We start from the raw sequence: 19169 nt of genomic DNA, 5'->3' as shown, positions 1-19169 counted from the left end.
TTCCTTTCTTTGGAGATAGATGGAAGGGAAGGGAAGCATCTCACTCGGGCTGGTGATTATAAAGATCATCTCTGTTATAACCCAGATAAGATGTAATTTTCATTTTTGTTAGAGGCAAATAACCACATAAATGAGCTTTTAAGAAAAACGCATACGTTATGTGACCTCTGATAACCTCCTAGGACATCCATATTCTCCCTTCCCCAGTGCCAATCCTATCACACAAGAGTTTAGTGGGGTTTTTCGGTTTTTGATTTTGTCTTTTAATCTGAGTCTCTTCATTCAAATACTTTTAGATGGCATAGAAGAGTAGAAACAAATGAATAAAATTCTTTTATGTTTCCCCTCATACTGAGATAAAAGTCTTGATATAGATGAGGTCTATATTTGAGGTCTAAAATATGAGGTCTAAAATATGAGGTCTGCTCATATTTTCTGCTTTGAATAGAAATTTTTAGTAAAGAAATAACTTCTTACCTCTATAGAATAGAAAACTGAAAATAATTTCTAGAGAAATGGTCAAGGCTTTTAGTGGATAATGTGAAGGGAATGAGATTTTTATAATCTATTTTTATATAGTAGATTATGAGTGCCTTTAGAGTCTACAGAGCATGTAATGCAAATGCCCACACTTTACAGGACAGGAATCTGAGGCATAGAGAGGCAGAGTGACTTAGAGCAGGGCGTAGGACTTTTCACTCCTGATTCCAGAATCTTCCCCGATACCCAAGACATCATGCATGAGTCTGTACTCTGTACTCTGGTTTAATGTCTGCATCCAAGTGTCTGGACACTCACTTGCATCTTTTTTTTTTTTTTTTTTTTTTTTTTTTTTGCTGCATTGGGTCTTTGTTGCTGCACACTGGCTTTCTCTAGTTGTGGAGAGGGGGAGCTACTCTTGGTTGCGGTGTGCGGGCTTCTCATTGCGGTGGCTTCTCTTGTTGTGGCTCGCGGGCTCTCGGGCGTGGGCTCAGTAGTTGTGGTGCACGGGCTTAGTTGCTCTGCAGCATGTGGGATCTTCCTGGACCAGGGCTCGAACCTGCGTTCCCTGCACTGGCAGGAGGATTCTTAACCACTGCGTCACCAAGGAAGTCCCTCACTTGCATCTTTTAAGGAACCCCATTCAAAATGACCACCTTAGGAAGACCACAGATAAATCTAAATACTGAGTGAGTACTTGATGTAATTGAGAACTGTAAGCTCTTTCATTTCTACAAGTATCAATATAATTTGGATCGTGATCTACTTCTTTGTGATTTAATCTCACCAATTAGTAATATTTCATGATCTCTTTTGCTTGTAAGTAGTTAGGTAAGCTGGTGAAAATAAGCTAACATCTTTACTTTTGGAGGGTAAGAACAGAAACAGTCATATATCTTTCGCATCTCAGTGTCCCCAAATTTCCTGGACTTTTTTCTCTCTTTGTGGCTATAAACAAGAGAAATAGTGTCTTGTTTATGCAGGTTTTTTGGCTGGAGGGCGAAAGGGGAAGTGGTTTCTGATGTGAAGTCAGGGTGATTAAGCTCCTTTTTTTCTCTGCAGCATTTCAAAATTGTCTCATAAAAACTGAGAATCTGAGTAACAAAGACAATGGCATGGAAGAGTCAGAAGCTAGTAAATGAAACAACAATTTAAATATGGAAAAATCCATGAGACATAAAGAAAAAAGTGAATAATTTTTACATACATTTGTCATAGAAGCAGCTGATATTGTTTTAAATCTTCAGAGGTAAAAGACTAAATTCAAGACATAGAACTTTAAGAGTTTACATTTTCATGTTCATAAAGGTGGTTGATTAAGTAAGGCTTAATTAACTTCTTTAACTCTGTTATAAAATAATGTTACCTGGCCACAGGGTACATTGATTAAGTATTAGTCACTGCTAATAGGACCTATTTACTAATTTACCAATTTGTGATTAATGGAATTGATTTCAAGGGTGAAAAGTTCCAATCAATTCAAAATTATAGGGTCAAAGGGCCACTATAAAAAAAATAGACATAGTTCAAATATTTGTTTCTAACTGGGAATCTGGTCATCTCTTAAAATAGTATTCAACTGGACTTAGTTTTCTGGCTGTAATAAGTAAGAAGAGTAGAAGTGTAGTTTCTGCTTTGCATTCCACTTCTCTGAAACTCTATTTCTCACCTTAAAAGTTCAGGTAATCACACCTGCTCTATCACCTTCACAAAGTTATTCTGAGAGTCAAAAACATATGAAAGTCCTCTGCAAGATTATGATGGGATGACAATAATTAACAAAAAGGGGAGACAATTTAGTAATGTAATGATCCTGACTCCATAATTCATCGTTAGGTCCACAGAGCTACTATTGTTCGGCTGGACAAATCTGGTCTATCTGGGGCACTGTGCTGAGGATGGGATGGGAAACACAGCACCTGGCCACTTACTCCTGGATCATGCCCAGCTGGGCCTGGCAGACGTACATCCTCGGCGTGGCGAAAGCATCGTAAGAGCACCAAGGCCCCAGAAAGGCAAGGGGTGGCTCCTGGCTCTGATTCAGGCCTCAGGACTTCCTGGTCTGGCCCCTCTCCCAGGTGTGAAATGACATTAACAGAGAGTTGGAAATAGCATGTACAGTCACTGAGGGCGTTTCCTCATAAGCAGCAAGGATGACATCAAAAAATAAGTAAGCAAAAGAGAAAAACCAGGCCCTACTTTTAAAACTATTTTCTCTTGATGCTGTATACCAAAAAAAGGATGATACTGTACCCCTCTCCCCCCAAAAAGTACTCGGTGGTAAAGAACAATGTTTCTGTCCCTGTCCCCATCGGAGACTTGCATTGGTCTTTAGCAAGCCTGTCTGAGTCCGCGATTGAGAAAGGAAATGGCTGCTTGAGCAGAACCAGCCTGAACTTTTTTTTTTTTAATTATTTATTTATTTATGGCTGTGTTGGGTCTTCGTTTCTGTGCGAGGGCTTGCTCTAGTTGTGGCAAGCGGGGGCCACTCTTCATCGCGGTGCGCGGGCCTCTCACTATCGCGGCCTCTCTCGTTGCGGAGCACAGGCTCCAGACGCGCAGGCTCAGTAGTTGTGGCTCACGGGCCCAGCTGCTCCGCGGCATGTGGGATCCTCCCAGACCAGGGCTCGAACCCGTGTCCCCTGCGTTGGCAGGCAGATTCTCAACCACTGCGCCACCAGGGAAGCCCCAGCCTGAACTTTAACCATCTTTTGGGGCCATATCCCAGCCCAGGTGAGGTGCTCCTCCAGCTCTGGACTTGGATTGGTGTTCAGCTCTTCAGACAGTTCATGCAACTCAAGCCGAGAGAGAATCTGAGAGAGTAGTGACTCATCACAGCCTGCCGCTCCCAAAATGGGTGGAAAGGGTTGTGCCATAGGAAGTTGCTAATCGCCACCCGTTTCTGACCTGCGGCAACAGTGATTTCACGTGGTTCAAACTACCCTTCTGCTTTCTGCGCTTAGAAGTTTAGGATCGTGGTAGGCCGGGCTGCAGAAGCCCCTTTGAACTGGCAGTATGCTCCCACATTGTCTGAAGATCCCCACTTCCTCAAAAGAAAAATAGTAACAAGCTCTCTTCTTGATGATTTCACTTGCAAATCCTTTATTTTGTTCTGATCCAACTCTGCCAAAGTTTACTGACTTCACCAACAGGAACTTCTGAAATGTCTGTTAGTTGGTGTCATAAACTGAACGTTTGCGTTCACCCCACCAACAAATTTATATATTGAAATCACATCCCCAGTGTGATGGTGTTAGCAGGTGAAGCCCTCGAGAGGTGATTAGATCCTCAGGGCAAAGCCCTCCTGAATGCGATTCCTGCCCTTATAAAGGAGACCCCAGTGAGCCACCTGCCCCTTCCACCATGTGAGGACACAGGACCACCATCTATGAACCAGGAACTGGGTCCTACCAGACCTGAATCTGCCAACACCTTGTTCCTGGACTTCTCAACCTCCACAACTGTGAGAAAGAAATTTCTGTGGTTTTTAAGCCACCCAGTTGATGGTATTCGGTTGTAGCAGCCTGAACTAAGATGATATTGGGGGATGGTTAGGGGTATGGACCCTGTAGCCAGAATGCCTGGGTTTGAAACACTTCCTATCTGTGTGGCCATGAGCAAGTTATATGCCCTCTCAGGGCTGCAGTTTCCTTCACCTGCAAGATGGTGATAAAATGTGCTGAATAGTTTTGGCTGTTATTATTATCTCATGCCCCCAAGATGGAGGCCCTATTGTGAGGGCAATGCCCAGTGCAGTGTTGACCCACGTCTTTAAATCTCTCTGGTCAGATGCTCACCTGTTCTTGGCCACTAACTCACTAAAAGAACGTCAATTAGTTCACATTCTCTATTTTCTCATTGTTCTGTCACTTTCCGCAAAGTCGTTCATGTTTCCTGTCTTCTATGTCAATCTGACCTGAATGGTTTCGCCAGGGATTATTAACTTAAAGTCCATTTCTATGAGCTCATCTGGACGGCTTTTCCTGCAGCAGTCCCACAGATTCGCCCTCTGATCAATAGCTCTCCCTATTTCACACATCATTCTATTTTTTTAAACCTCACACACACACACACACACACACACACACACACACAAAACTTACCAAGAAACTGGGTTACTTCTGCGTTGCTGTTGGGAAGATTGTGAAATGATACAGCCACTCTGGAAATCAACTTGGGAATTTCTATATGAGCTGCTTCTTCAGTTTCTTATAAGCTGGGCCATTAACCAAAGTGACTATATTCAAAGATAGAGAAGAAAAGCCGAAGTCTGCGTTTGTCTGCTTTGACCACCCGGAATCCAAACCTTATGCTTTGCTAAATGGAATTTGTTCATATGGAAGATCAATTAATATGCAGCATCTGTTTGGGAGTTCTTGCTCTTCTGAATCAACTAACCAAAGTCCTGAGAGCTGCATTAAGACACATTCACCAGGTACAGGGATGGAAAAGTGTGGGCAGATCTTCCTTTCTTATGCAGTTTTTTTTTTCCAATTAATAATGCTGTTTTACCTCAAGAATATTTTTTCTTTCAGAGAGTTTTCAGTGACATGCGTGAAATTAAGTCCTGCAGCTTCCTTACTACCAGATGGCAGTGCCAATTAATGCACAGCCCTGTCCTCACACCATTCGTGTTCCAGATCTAGAGGTTGGACCCAGCTCTTAGGAGTGGACACACCGACAACCAGGTAACTCTGATCTTTATCAGATAAGTAAATAAAAGAGGCAAAAGCAAACCAGTAATAGCAAGAGAAAACAACAGAGGAAATGAATATAGCCATTCATTTCACTTAAGTTCTGAAAGTGAAAAGTATTAGTGTGATGTTTGCAAAAAATTAATAAACAGAAATCTCAATAAAGTTGGGAGACCAGAGAGGAAGCTCTCACACCCTGCGAGGATAGCAGAGCCCACCAGGGAAAAGAAAAATTCATCTTCTTTCCTGGCAAGAACTCAACCAACGAAACACCATGGGCTGTTTGTTTACCAGAGCCCTCCCAACTTCCTTTTTCCATCTATAAAAGTGTCCTCCTTCCCTTGCTGTGTGGGCACTTGTACAAACCCTGAATTGCAATTCTCTATTGATTCTAAATAAACCCATCTTTGTTGAAGAAATATCTGGCTGTCTATTTGTTTCAGGTCAATATGTTCAAATGAAATATATACCTACACTGGTTTTAATTCTCAAAAGAAAAAAAAAACCCTATTCATATTCATCCAACAACTGATTTCATGGCTGTCATTTTTTTTTTTTTTTGGCCTCAATGGGCGGCATGTGGGATCTTAGTTCCCCAACCAGGGATCGAACTGGTGCCCCTGCAGTGGAAGCGCAGAGTCTTAACCACTGGACCACCAGGGAAGTCCCTCATGGCTGTCATTTCTGAAACATATAATAATGTGACTTAACTGATTTGGTATTCAAATTTATCTTAAATGACAAAAACTTAAAAATGATAATAATGTACTGCTTTGTGTACTTGTGCTACTGTTGACCAGGATCAACCAGAAATGCATTTGGCTTATTTTAGTACTGCTGATGCAATTGCACTAAACTATAAACCAGAAGTTATTACTGAACATCATGCTTTCTCAGATTGTCACCTATAAATAAACTGGGATTCGAAGTGGAGCTGTGGATTTTCTGAAAGAAACTAGTGCAAATATTTTAAGAGTTGCAAGTTGTTCCTAATGAAAAACTGAATAAGTAGGCTTTTGTTTCATTTGTTAATACTTTGGATAACATTTTACTTTTTCTGTCTTAAGTATGTTGTTTCTTACTCTGCTGCGTGTTTACTTCACAAATTGAGGACATATGACAGTGAGACCAAAGGAAAGCTAACTATCATAGTCTTTGGATCATTCCCTTTTGCTATGATCGTATATAAATAAAAGATATCGGTTTTACTTCTCACTTATTAATTGTACTTACTGAAAATTAGTTGGCTATGTCAGTATTTATTACCCACCTCTTTTGCCAGCTAGATATGAGAAGGTATGTTTAACATATTTAAATCTTGATAACTTAATAAACAATAGAATATTGCATTGATGTATGCTATTTAATATTTATTGTCCAAATCAAATTTCCTATGTAAAATATATGGGTTATTTGGGGAAAAAAACTAATCATGCAATTACCATACAACTCAGCAGTTGAATTCTTGGGCATTTATCCCAGAGAAATGAAGACATCTTCACACAAAAACCTGTACATGAATGTTCATAGCACCTTTATTTGTTTTACCCACAAACTGAAAACAATCCAGATGTACTTCAGTGGATGAATAACCAAGCCGTATGTCCACACCATGGAATACTACTCAGTAAGAAATGAACTATGGACACATGCAACAATGTGGATGGATTTCAAGAGCATTATGCTGAATGAAAAAGGCAATCCCCAAAAATAACATACAATAGGATTCCATTTACGCAGGATTCTTGAAATGACAAAATTACAAAAATGGAGAACAGATTAGTGATTGCCAGAGATTAAGGAGGGAGTGAGGGTGACAGAAAAGTAGCAGCATGGGCAACTGAAGACTGGGAATCTTTCTTTATCTCGACTCTACCAATATATCCTAGTTAGAATATTGTACTGTTAAGTGTTGCAAGATGTTACCACTGGGGGAACCTGGGTAAAGAGTACAGATGATCTCTGGGTATTATTTCTTACAACTGCATGTGAATCAACAATTACCTCAAAAATTTTTAAAAAGTTTAATTGAAACAACGATTTGTGATTTAAAAAAATACGTCCTTTTTATTTTTCCTTGGGATTAGTCTGTATGTCATATATGTATAGGTTGCAATGTGACCTTAACATAAAAGATACTTTTTAATTTATTATATTCTACATTCAGTCTCATTTTTTAAAAAGTGCTTTTAAACTGGGCACTTTGTTACATTCAGATGAACATAAATACATATAAATATAAACACACAGATTTCCTTTGATAATTTTGACCTACCTTTTGATTTCAAAAGGTTCAAAGTTCTGCTATTGTTTCTCATATTTTTAACTTTTTTTTTGTCATTTATCTTAATACTTCAAAATCATAAAATGAGGAAGGGGCAAAGTTGTTTTTGTACAAAGTGGCTTTAAATACACTGGTATCCACAGTAGGTACTGACAGCGGCGTGTTGGGAGGGGGAACAAAAAGTTCTCTAGCCAGTAAGCCTGGAATCTTTGCGTTGACCTTGAACTAGTCTCAACAGTCAACAGCCCTGGTAACGGTAATAGGCTGACAGTCCTGAGTGACGCCGGGACGCCGGTGGGAGCGGTGCGAGCTCGGGCGCCACGGCCCGGCTTTGAGCTGCTGGATCCCCGCGGTGCTTTAATAGCGGCCCCACGTGGTACAAATGGGAACTACAGGCATTCGGCGGCATCCTCGGCCACTGGGCGGAGGAGGGGCGGCCCCGCATTAGCCTGCATCCTGCGCCCAAGGAAGGAAAGCCCTGGAGAGGGGCCAGGACGATTTAACCCAGGAAATCGAGGCCTGGCCCTTTCCGCAGTGCACACGAGTGCAGGGGGCTGGGGTCACACTCGTCCTGGTGCCGCTCCGGTAAGCGGGTGACAGGCCACTTGTGCTTGGCAGTCAAGGGACCAGCCTCTAGAGCTCTCAGGGCGAAGGGACTTGGGGCAGGAGGAGAGTGAAGAGTTCATGGGAACTGTGAGTATTCAGTTTTGGGAATTAATGCCAAACAGTCTTCCGAAACAGTCCGTGGTCCAGCTGCTGTCCATCTTCTCCAACCTGGGTATCGTGATCCTCTAAATTTTATGTATTTTTTCCTTATGGTGGTGTGAAAGGGCATGGTTTAATGTGCCTCTTGCAGATCTGTTTCTCTCCCATTCTTCCCCATTGCACTGAGAGGCACCAGCTGACCACCCATGCCCTCAAGCCAAATCCTAGGAGTCTTCCTGAATTTCTCTCCCCTTCTCTGTCCATCATCAGCAAACCCTGTTGGTTCTACTTCCAAACACATCCTTTTCTCTACTTCAGCACCACCTTCCTGATCCAAACCATTAATGTCTCTCTCAAAGCTTCCAAAGATCTCCCTCCACCCCTGGTAATCCACATCTCCACTCACCTTGGCCATGTAAACACAATGACCTTCCTGAAATATGAATCAAATTCTAGAATCCTCCATTCAAAAGCCAGCTCCTCTCCCCTGCCCAAATTCCTCTGTTTACTAGACTCCAGCCATGTGGGCCACGGCCTTCTCTGTGACCAGGTCAAGCCGTTTTGCACATGCTAGGGAGGGCTCTCCCCTCAGAATGGCTGCCTCGTTCTCACCCTTCAGAGCTCAGTTCAAGGCCTTATCTAAATGAGGATCCTCACACCTAATCAGCTCCAGCCGATTACTCTTTCATATCACCAGGTTTTTGTTTTTGTTTTTGTTTTTCATCACAGCATCTCTGCAAGATAACTAGAGGTTCTGGTATTTATTTCTTGCTTGTCCCTTCCACTGGAATATTAGTTCCATAAAGACTAGACTCTGTTTATCTTGATCACAGCTAAATCTGTAAGATCAAGCACAATGTCAATTCAGAGAAGGCATTCAATAAATATTTTTGAATTAATAAATAGATAAAAAACATTTCTTCTACTAAAAAGGGGGGTGGGTGGGTAAATGGGGCTACTACACCATGAAAATGGATCAGGAGGTATGAGAGTTGCACAGCAGAGATTCACTCACTTCACACAACAGCATGGATTTTACATGAAGTGAGAGGAACCCCTTCCCTAACATAGAACAAGCATTCCTGTGGGCTCACTTGCTCTGGGAATGGGATACATCTATTGGGAGTATGTTTTTTTTTAAAAAAATGATAGAACTAAAACAGAGACATTAAGGGAAATGAATAATATTATACCAAGCATTATGTATAAATCCAGATCCTAATTCACAGCATGTTACAAAATTGGAAGTGTTAAGTAATATTATTCTTGTATCTTTCACACAAACAAAAGTTTTAGAAGAGCTGATGGCCAGGGTATGCAACAGAGTTTTTCCATGGTAGGCTGGAATTTTGCCTTTTGAACAAAAACAAAAAAATCTTAGGACACAGAGAAAGCAAATATTTTTAAAACTGATTTCACAGTAATTATTCTGTATATTTTGAGTTATCTTTATATTATTTTTAAGCATATCAAATCAATCCATTTCTTCCCCTGTTAACAAAAGGGGTCCAGTCACAGAATCAGTGCCCTCAGAATAAAAAGTAAACAGAGGAAACAGGACACCTAGAGTCAGTAACAGCCTCAGGGCCAAGTCTGGTCACTCAAAACCAAAAACTTTTGTTGATTTTCAACAACTCTTCGCATACTTAAGGTTTCAAATACGGCTGGTTCAGCAGGCCAGCTCTTCAGGACAACAGTATGTGCAGCCCAACACAGGATCATCCAAAACTATGTTAACAATTTCAGGATGCTCGTGTGGAGTTCATGGAGTTTTGTGTGTAAAAATTAGGAAAATCCTTCCAGCAATGAAGTTCAAGGCCAGGAGCATCCATCTCCCAGCCCCGTGTCGGTAGGGATTCCTAACGTAAGGCTACGTTTCATCAGGCAAGAGAGCAGTCCGTTCCTCCTCTGTGCCGAGGATATTTTGAAGTTTAGATCTACATGGAAGGAAAGAAGAGGCCAACCTCAGTATTTCTCACCTTAAAAAAAACCTCAGTACCTACATCTCTATCCAACTATTTCCGTAAACGTGTCTATCAAGTGATGAGGCTCAGAGTGCCCAGAAATCTCCAGGGTGGAAGAACGGATGTAAAATGGTGTTTTTTTCCCACTCCCACAAGCCAACTTTTAAAGGAGAAAAAAAACTCAAGAGTTGACCATACCTCCTTCTTCTCCTTGAATGCTCCAATAGATAAAACAAGCCCATCACTAGTCCCTTTAACACAATGAAAGGTACTGGTTACTGTCAATTATCCAAGTCACATTTCTCCATAAACATAAGGAAAATGAAAGTAAAAGACTAATTACTCACACTTGTCAGAGCCCAGAGACCCTGTAGAGCAGCTGCCCATTCAAAACCAATTTTCTCATACAGAAATCCCCCCAGAGTTGGTCCTAGAAAAGCACTAACAATGAAAAGAAGAAAGAGGATTACAGTGCAAAAAAAAAGTTACTCCTTATAGGCTGCATGACCGCTTCAATTCATTATATTGAAACTATAAACGCTAACGAAAAAAGCCAATTCCTGGACAGAGCATTAGGTGTAAGAAAATAATTCTACCTGATAATGATGATTGCTTAAAATTTTTAAACAATCCTAAAATTATAACTGCTTCTGAAAAGTTGGTGCCTTATATGAAAAATTTTAAAAGATGATATGCATTCAAAAGAACCTTTATATTATTCTCGCTACTCTTCTAGGTATTTGTATTTAAAACAACTCAGTACATACTTATTAATGATAGCTACATGGGCAGCATACAGTTATCCCTCTGGTATATAGTAGAGAGTTAAAAATAAATACACAAATGAATGAATAAATGAATACATTTTCAAAACTGAAACAGGCTCCTGTTAAAGGAACTTTAAAATATCACTTAAATAAGATAAAGTATATGAGACCATTTTGATTATGTATTAAAACTGCCGGTATAACCATTGATCTTGAAATCAGACAGCTGGATTAGAACTGCAGCTCTCCTCTAAGTGAATTATGTACCTTCTGGAAACTCATCTGACCTCTCAGTGTCTGCATTTCTTCATCTGTAAACTGGAGATAGCATTTTCCAACTTACAGGTGTGAATGAAATTCAATAGCTACTCACCCAACTGACCACAATGCACCAAAGAGACCTGACACCAGTCCCAAGGTACTTAATCCTTCTTCAAATCCATTTTCACTGCAAAGAGAAACAAGAGTGTGTCTGTGGTTAAAAGGGAAACCTGCGTGAAACAAAAGAATAGTGTATGGTATAAAAATAAACCAGGGATAATCTGGATAAACCCAACAGCAAGAACACTCCATTTCTAAAATAAAAAGCTAATCTCATTTGAAGATATTACTATAGTAATATTTCCTCCAGGGTTTTCTAAAAATACTTCTACTGCATATATAGGATACAATATTAAGAATCGCGACCCACTTGCATTAAATGTTTATTAAAGTATATAATTAACTAAGAAATTCTTCAAATGAGATGAACATGTAGAGAGAACGATGGGCAACCTTTAGAAAATACAGAGGCAGCTCCTTATTCCTTTGAGACTTGTTGAACTGACAACAGCAGAGCCATCAGTATTTTCCCTGCTCAAGTTCACTTTGTGTTCTTCATCATTATGCCTACTAAACAAAAGACTGATGGCCAAGTGACAAAGATACATTTGGTCTTCTTCCCCATTTCTGGCACAGAGCTCCTAAAATCCGTGGAATTTCTTAAGTGATGAAAGCCATAAAAAAAGTGTCTTTTGTTATGTTAATGAGATGACTTTGGGACTAGCACCCACGTTGCCTGGAGAACCAACACGTGATTACAGGCTTGGAACTTTCAGCCCCACACATCCCTCCCCCCATAGAGAGAGGGGGTGGAGGTTGAATCAACTGTCAATGGCCAATGATTTAATCAGCCATGCATATGTAGTGATGCTTCCATAAAAACCCAAAAGGACTGAGTTCAGAAAGCTTCCAGCTTGGGAAGCCAGAATGCTTCCATGTGCCACCGAGCTGGGCCCCAAACTCCACAAGGACAGGGCTCTGTTGCTTGGGACCTTATCGCCCTATATATCTTGTCATCTGACTGCTGATCTGTATCCTTTAATATCCTTTGCAGTAAGCCAGTAGCTAGTGAGTGAACTGGTTTCCTGAGATCTATGAGCTGCTCTAGCAAATGAAGAGAACCCACGGAGGGGGTCGTTGGAACCTCTGATTTACAGCCAGTCGGTCAGAAACATAGGTAACAACCTGCACTTGAAATTGGCATCTGAAGCAGAGGGCACTCTTGTGGGACTGAGCCCTTAACCTGAGGGATCTGATGTTATCTCCCGGTAAATAGTGTCAGAATTAGTTGAACTGCAGGACACCCAGCTTGGTGGTGTGAGGGAGGAAAAACCCACACATTGGAATTGATACTAGAATCCATTTACCTGGTCACTCTGTGCCCTTGTGTGGACCTCCTCTATGAGAGGGAAATGATGCTGAGGGCTTCCCACTGTGCTTTGGCTTTTTTTTTTTTTTTAATTTATTGAAGTATAGTTGTTTTACAATGTTGTGCTAATTTCTACTGTACGGCAAAGTGCTTCACTTATACATATATATGCTTTGGCTTTTTAGAAGTATACCTATACCAAGGCGTAAACTAAGCCGAGCCTCTATCCACAACCCATTTTACCTATCATTGTATTAATATTACTATATATTATCATTTATATTATTGCATTTTTGCTTATACTATTTATATCACAATATTGCATGACATGAACTCATGAAGGTTTAGTATTGTAAAAAAATATCCAACATCCTACAAAATTGAGAAATTCAAGAAAGCTTGTGATGTTTATTGCTAATCACAATACAGTTCTTCAAGCCATGGAAGTAACTTACTGTGCACAACTGAGAATCTCCGGGAAAGCTGGAATTAAACTCATTCCAGCAGAGATACCATTTATGACTAATATCAGCACCAACAACCAGAGCTGACTGCAAGAGAGTTTTGGAGAAAAATTAACATTTAAAGAGACAACAAAGCTTCACACCAAGGAGGGCAGGCAGGATCTCAGAGAAGTTCGTTTCACAGATGACATGACTAGTCTGGTTCTTATCCCCATCTGATCCCATTTTGTTCAGTGAAAGCATCTTTTAACTCCTTACGTTTTTGAGGGGGGAAAACGATCAATTTATCCTGCTATCCCAATATCTTTGGTCACACATGTCACATGCCTAGAGTCAACCTGCCTTCTTATCACCATGTAAAAGCCTTTCAAAGTTGGTTAAAATGTCAATGTTAATGTTGCTCCTTCAAGCACTTGGCTTTTAAATTCCACTGACTGAAAAATGGCACAGAAGGAAAATGGTAAAGGAAGTGACAGGAACCTGCTATGTGTTCCAGGTTGGGCCCGACGTCAGTTACTTCATATCCATTATTCTCCTGAATCCTTGCAGCAACCCTGCCATGTAAGTCTGTTAACAATGATTAAGGAAGACAATCTAGGTAATACAAACAAACTTTATTTAACACTTCATGAAGTGGATGGTCTCATTTTGGAGAACTGAAAAATGGGATGGAAGGCAGGAAGCTTTTATAGGATAAGGAAAAAAAAAACAAGGAAGAGAAAAACAGGTAATATCTGATTGTCTGGGGCTACGCAGTCCATCTTGTTTGGGGTGAGCGGCCCACAGTTGGTGGCTTGGCGTTTGGGGGTGACTGGGTGACTGGATAGACTGCTTTTCTGGTCAAGAGGAGCATTTACAGGGACATGAAAGGTTTCTAAGTTTTGGTTTGCTGACATGGCACCCTGGGCTGGAGTCACTCTATCTTGAGCCTAGAAAATTATTTCAACAGTACTCTTATCGGCTTTTTTGGTGGGTAAGAAAACTGAGGCTCTTGGAAGTTAAATGATTTGCTCAAGTTCACATACCAAGGAAGGGGCAAAGCCCAAATACAAACCCAAATCTGAAAGACTCTGAAATCATTCCTTTTTCCATATCATGTTTTGTCCCAGAGGTACCTAAAAAGCTCTAAGTAGCTCACTTTATTTTAGCAAATAAATTATAATAAACAAGCTTTATTAAGCAGCTACCATATGCTAAGGATGATACAGAAACAAAAAAGATTTAGTTCCCTCCTCAAGGGGCAAGAAGGAATAGAAAAAACAAAAGTATATTCTAAGAACTATCAGCTAAAGGTAGATTAACAAATGCTACTTTTAAAATAAAGTACAGGACGTCCCTGGTGGAGCAGTGGGTAAGAATCCGCCTGCCAATGCAGGGGACACGGGTTCGAGGCCTGGTCCGGGAAGATCCCACATGACGCAGAGCAACTAAGCCCGTGCGCCACAACTACTGAGCCTGAGTTCTAGAGCCCACGAGCCACAACTACTGAGCCCGTGTGCCACAACTACTGAAGCCCGCGTGCCTAGAGCTTGTGCTCCGCAACAGAGAAGCCACCGCAAGGAGAAGCCCACACATTGCAACAGAGAGTAGCCCACGCTCGCCACAACTAGAGAAAGCCCACGTGCAGCAACGAAGACCCAACGTAGCCAAAAATAAATAATAAATTTTTAAAAAATTAAATAAAGTACAAATGTGCAATTGAAATACAAAGGGAATATAAGCATTTTAATCATTTGATTCAGATTTTATGCATTCCTGTTTGCCTAGACCACTGCTAGCATCCAGTAATACTGTCAGTAAAACAAACAATTCAATATAGTCCTAAATCTGGTAATTATTTAAATAAGATTCAAAGATACTAAGCATATCAGTGTTACACCAAAAATTTTAAAAATAATTCCTAATGTTATTTTGCCACAAATTCAAAAGAAGAAAAAAAATTACCTCTTAATGCGCAAGAATGGGGCAGGTCCTAAGAGCATGTAGCACCCTGCTGTGATTAAGTTCCCAAAAACGAGAAGCCATTTCCTTAGATGCTGGTAAAGAAAGTCCACAGAAACTCTTAGAGGTAAAGATCTTCCATAATTTAGGAAAATAAAGAAATCATTGAAGAACACAAGTCGTGATATTAAAAAATCCAAATACATTGGAGAAAACAAAATTTTACATGTAAGAGAAAACAGGTAGATGGTAAACACAAAAGCAAGTGCAATATACCCCAAGACAGGGGTTGAGCAAAGGACAAGTATTCCATGGAAAGGGAGTGTATTGTAGATTTTGCACATGATAAACTGTTCCAAATATAACAATTTAAAAAGCAGTCACCACAAGGAATGACCAAGTAGATGCACTATCTAGAAAATTCACATTATTAAAAAGTACCAAATAAAATATTTCCTTATAAACTACTCAAACACAGGCTAAAAATTATAGGGGTATGATATCTGTTCAGTTATATAAGGCTATGCCTTAAAACTAAGTTACAAACACTGTTTAAGACACTTGCTTTTTTCCACCTGGACTACCAAGTAATCTCCATGTAATAGGTATTCATAAATATATACCCACATCTAATTAAGAGGGGAAACACAAAAATAAGCACTAAAGTCATAGAAGCTTGAGACCTGGCTAACAGTACTAGCTCTGTGTACTAGTCATCTGGACTGAACGGCTTAGACCTAGTTAAAGGAGAATGGAAAGGATTTTCTGTCAGGATGGCGATGGGATAACTGATGCATATTTACACGACCAATCCTTTCACTCCCACAGAAAAACTAAATTCTATCCTCTCAACTTGGTCAAGTCCTAACTACTTTTGGGGCTCTGCCCTAATTATTAAGGTCAAACCACTTTTTTGCATCAAGGGAACTTTTTCCTTTAGAAAGTCTAATCCAAGAGTTTTTCAACAGTTTTAGCGTTAAGACTCCTCTTCTCCCAGATGAAGCAATTAAAAAGTGAATCTGGGGCTTCCCTGGTGGTGCAGTGGTTGAGAATCTGCCTGCCAATGCAGGGGACACGGGCTCGAGCCCTGGTCTGGGAAGATCCCACATGCCGCGGAGCAACTGAGCCCGTGAGCCACAACTACTGAGCCTGCGCGTCTGGAGCCTGTGCTCCACGACAAGAGAGGCCGCGATAATGAGAGGCCCGCGCACCGCGATGAAGAGTGGCCCCCGCTCGCTGCAACTAGAGAAAGCCCTCGCACAGAAACGAAGACCCAACACAGCCATAAATAAATAAATAAATAAATAAATAAAAACTAGTAAATTGGCCACATAAGATCTTTAAAAAAAAAAAAAAAAAAAGTGAGTCTGTTCAGGGTGATGGCAGGTTGGCACATACTGAGCCTCACACTGGAACCTCTCCATCAGCTAAAAAAATTGAATATATTAAAATTTAAATGTTCTCACTGCTCTCCACCCCCCGAAAAAGGTAACTGTGGTGATGGATACGTTAATTAACCAGGTGGAGGGAATCCTTTCTCAGGGTGTATGTATACCATATCACCATGATGTATACTTTAAATATCTTACAATTATATTTGTCAACCATACCTCAATAAAGATGAAATTTCTTAAAAACTGAATATGTTAATTCTAATCAATGGACCTCTAGAGTTCAGGAAGTACAGTTGGACAACCACCAGTCTAGACATACAAAAGTAACTCTTAACTATCGATGAAGTATACATACTGGCATTTTATCACTGAGTAGGCCCACCAGTGGTGAAGAAATGGCGTAGGATAGCGCCAAACCCAGGAATACCAGTCCCACATATCCAGCTGGTAAATTAAACTGTAGAAGAAATCCTGTGTTAAAGTTACATGGTTAAGTCATTTTTTCAATAAATATCTATCTTTTCCTTCTACCATTTCTTCAGCTCTTACTATCTGCCATGAGGCTACTACTAACAGCATCCTTCCTAATTTTTGCCTTACTCTTATAAACGGATTACTTTTTCTCTATGGGGGAAAAAACCTAACCACAGGTCAGAAGTCCTGGATGTTTTTGATTTGTAGCATTTGACATTAAATATAGTATAATTATCCTTCTATGAATCATAGCATTTTTACATGTCAATCAGTGCTTTGCAGACATTAGTATGCACAAAAAATTACCTAGAGAACTTGTGGGGTTTTTTTAAATAAATTTATTTATTTATTTTTGGCCGCACTGGGTCTTCGTTGCTGCGCATGAGCTTTCTCTAGTTGCTGCGAGTGGGGGCTACTCTTCCTTGTGGTGCGTGGGCTTCTCATTGTGGTGGCTTCTCTTGTTGTGGAGCACAGGCTCTAGGTGTGTGGGCTTCCGTAGTTGTGGCACACGGGCTCAGTAGTTGTGGCTCGTAGGCTCGAGAGCACAGGCTCAGTAGTTGTGGCACATGGGCTTAGTTGCTCCGAGGCATGTGGGATCTTCCCGGACCAGGGCTCAAACCCATGTCCCCTGCATTGGCAGGCGGAGTCTTAACCACTGCGCCACCAGAGAAGTCCGGAGAACTTGTTATAAGAGGTTCTTGGACGCCAGCCCTAGAATTTCTGATTCAAAAGAGTCTGGGATGAGGCCTGAGAATGTGCATTTCTACAAAAATCCCAGGTGATGCTCATTGCCTGCAGACTGAAGTGCACTGGTGTGAAAAACACTGACAATAATATCTATTCTATCCATCTCAAAGAGATATTAATTTCTAACTAAAGAATTAGATGGTATGACACATTTTAAAAGGCTTCTAAAGTAGTAAGCCACCTCATAACTCTGCTACTACTGTTACTGTTACCAACATGATATAAATGCCTTTCTTGGTTATCTGAGTTGTTCTCATTTTCCTTAATTTCCTTAACTAATCCTTAATTAAGCCCATGAGATCTATTTATACATCAGTATATGCTTGAATAATTTTAATGACATAACTCAAGCTAAAAATCAGCCCTTTAAAGACAGTAGCAAGATACAAAAGTCAGAAATGTCCTCTTCTGATTTTACAACAGGGGGGAGACAGGGTGGAACCCTCCTTCCCTAAAAGGCTGAGCGACTGGACAGCAAACAGCCAATACAAAAAACTGTTAAGAAGGCAGAAGAAGGGCAACAGGAACAAAAATGTGATAGAAAAACCAGAAAGTACATTTCTAACGATTTTTTTATAAGTTAGACACGAGCAACTTGGGTTTACGAGAGATTGGTTACAAATTTTTTTTTTTCATTGTTTGGACACACTTCTTAAAAGGACAGAAAAATGACTTAAAGAGACATGTTGTTGGGCTTCCCTGGTTGTTCAGTGGTTAAGAATCCTCCTGCCAGTGCAGGGGACACGGGTTCGAGCCCTGGTCCAGGAAGATCCCACATATCGCAGAGTAACTAAGCCTGTGCACCACAACTACTGAGCCTGTGCTCTAGAGCCCACGAGCCACAACTACTGAGCCCATGTGCCACAACTACTGAAGCCCACACAGCTAGAGCCTGAGTTCCGCAACAAGAGAAGCCACTGCAATGAGAAGCCCGCGCACCGCAACGAAGAGAAGCCCCCGCTCGCCGCAACTAGAGAAAGCCGCGTGCAGCAATGAAGACCCAATGCAGCCAAAAATAAATAATAAATAAATAAATTTATTTAAAAAAAGAAGAGACACGTTGTTGATAATGTGAATGGAATGTGTCACCATAAACACAAAGTATTTTTCTTATGCATTACCTCATAGATGCTCACTTCTTAAGTGTGATACTATATTATTTTCCAAAACTTGGGTCCGGCACTAAAATAACAGTCCCCAAGTTTACCTGTGAAATACCCAAAACTGTCTTTACTGACTTGAAGGGGCTGTGTTTCTGGTAACAGTGCTTTTTTCATTCTAGGGCCTCAAATAAAGTGAGTATGGACTGCAGCTAGTAGATTTCTGTCTTTATAAACACAGATTAATTCTCCAGTATAATTAACTATCAGACTTAGTAATTTATTGCATTATTTATTAATAATCTTTTTTCAAAAATATCTAAGAACAAATTGCTATAACATCAAACTTTAAAATTCAGTATATAATTTTCAGCATTAAAAAGATGGAGAGAGATTCTTGGTTCCTTTCTCCCATCTCAGATTAATATAGCCCAGAGTCTTTTGAATATGTACGCAATAGACTAA

At 40.5% G+C, this 19169-nt stretch overlaps 1 protein-coding gene and 1 pseudogene across 5 annotated transcripts in view; one reads left to right on the top strand and one right to left on the bottom strand.

The window, feature by feature from the left end:
• Positions 1-4668: 4668 nt before the first annotated feature.
• Positions 4669-8253, top strand: LOC114238927 (splicing regulator RBM11-like; annotated as a pseudogene).
• SLC18B1 (solute carrier family 18 member B1) overlaps positions 6709-19169 on the bottom strand; it is a 31978-nt gene continuing 19517 nt past the window's right edge. For 4 of the 5 annotated variants that reach the window (XM_057528003.1, XM_057528004.1, XM_057528002.1 and 1 more), the window contains exons 8-14: positions 16739-16840; positions 14993-15084; positions 13040-13135; positions 11268-11342; positions 10475-10568; positions 10326-10378; positions 6709-10100 (exon numbers count right to left, since the gene is read on the bottom strand). In XM_057528003.1, coding sequence (XP_057383986.1) covers positions 10034-10100; positions 10326-10378; positions 10475-10568; positions 11268-11342; positions 13040-13135; positions 14993-15084; positions 16739-16840 — 579 coding nt within the window. In that variant the 3' untranslated portion in view covers positions 6709-10033. The remainder of the gene's footprint in view (positions 10101-10325; positions 10379-10474; positions 10569-11267; positions 11343-13039; positions 13136-14992; positions 15085-16738; positions 16841-19169) is intronic. The other variant, XM_057528001.1, reaches the window with a different exon arrangement.

This window comes from Balaenoptera acutorostrata, chromosome 14, assembly GCF_949987535.1.
Source record: "Balaenoptera acutorostrata chromosome 14, mBalAcu1.1, whole genome shotgun sequence".
Classification (NCBI taxonomy): domain Eukaryota; kingdom Metazoa; phylum Chordata; class Mammalia; order Artiodactyla; family Balaenopteridae; genus Balaenoptera; species Balaenoptera acutorostrata.
The sequence above is the reverse complement of the archived record's forward strand: the minus strand, read 5'-3'. Positions and strand labels throughout refer to the sequence as shown.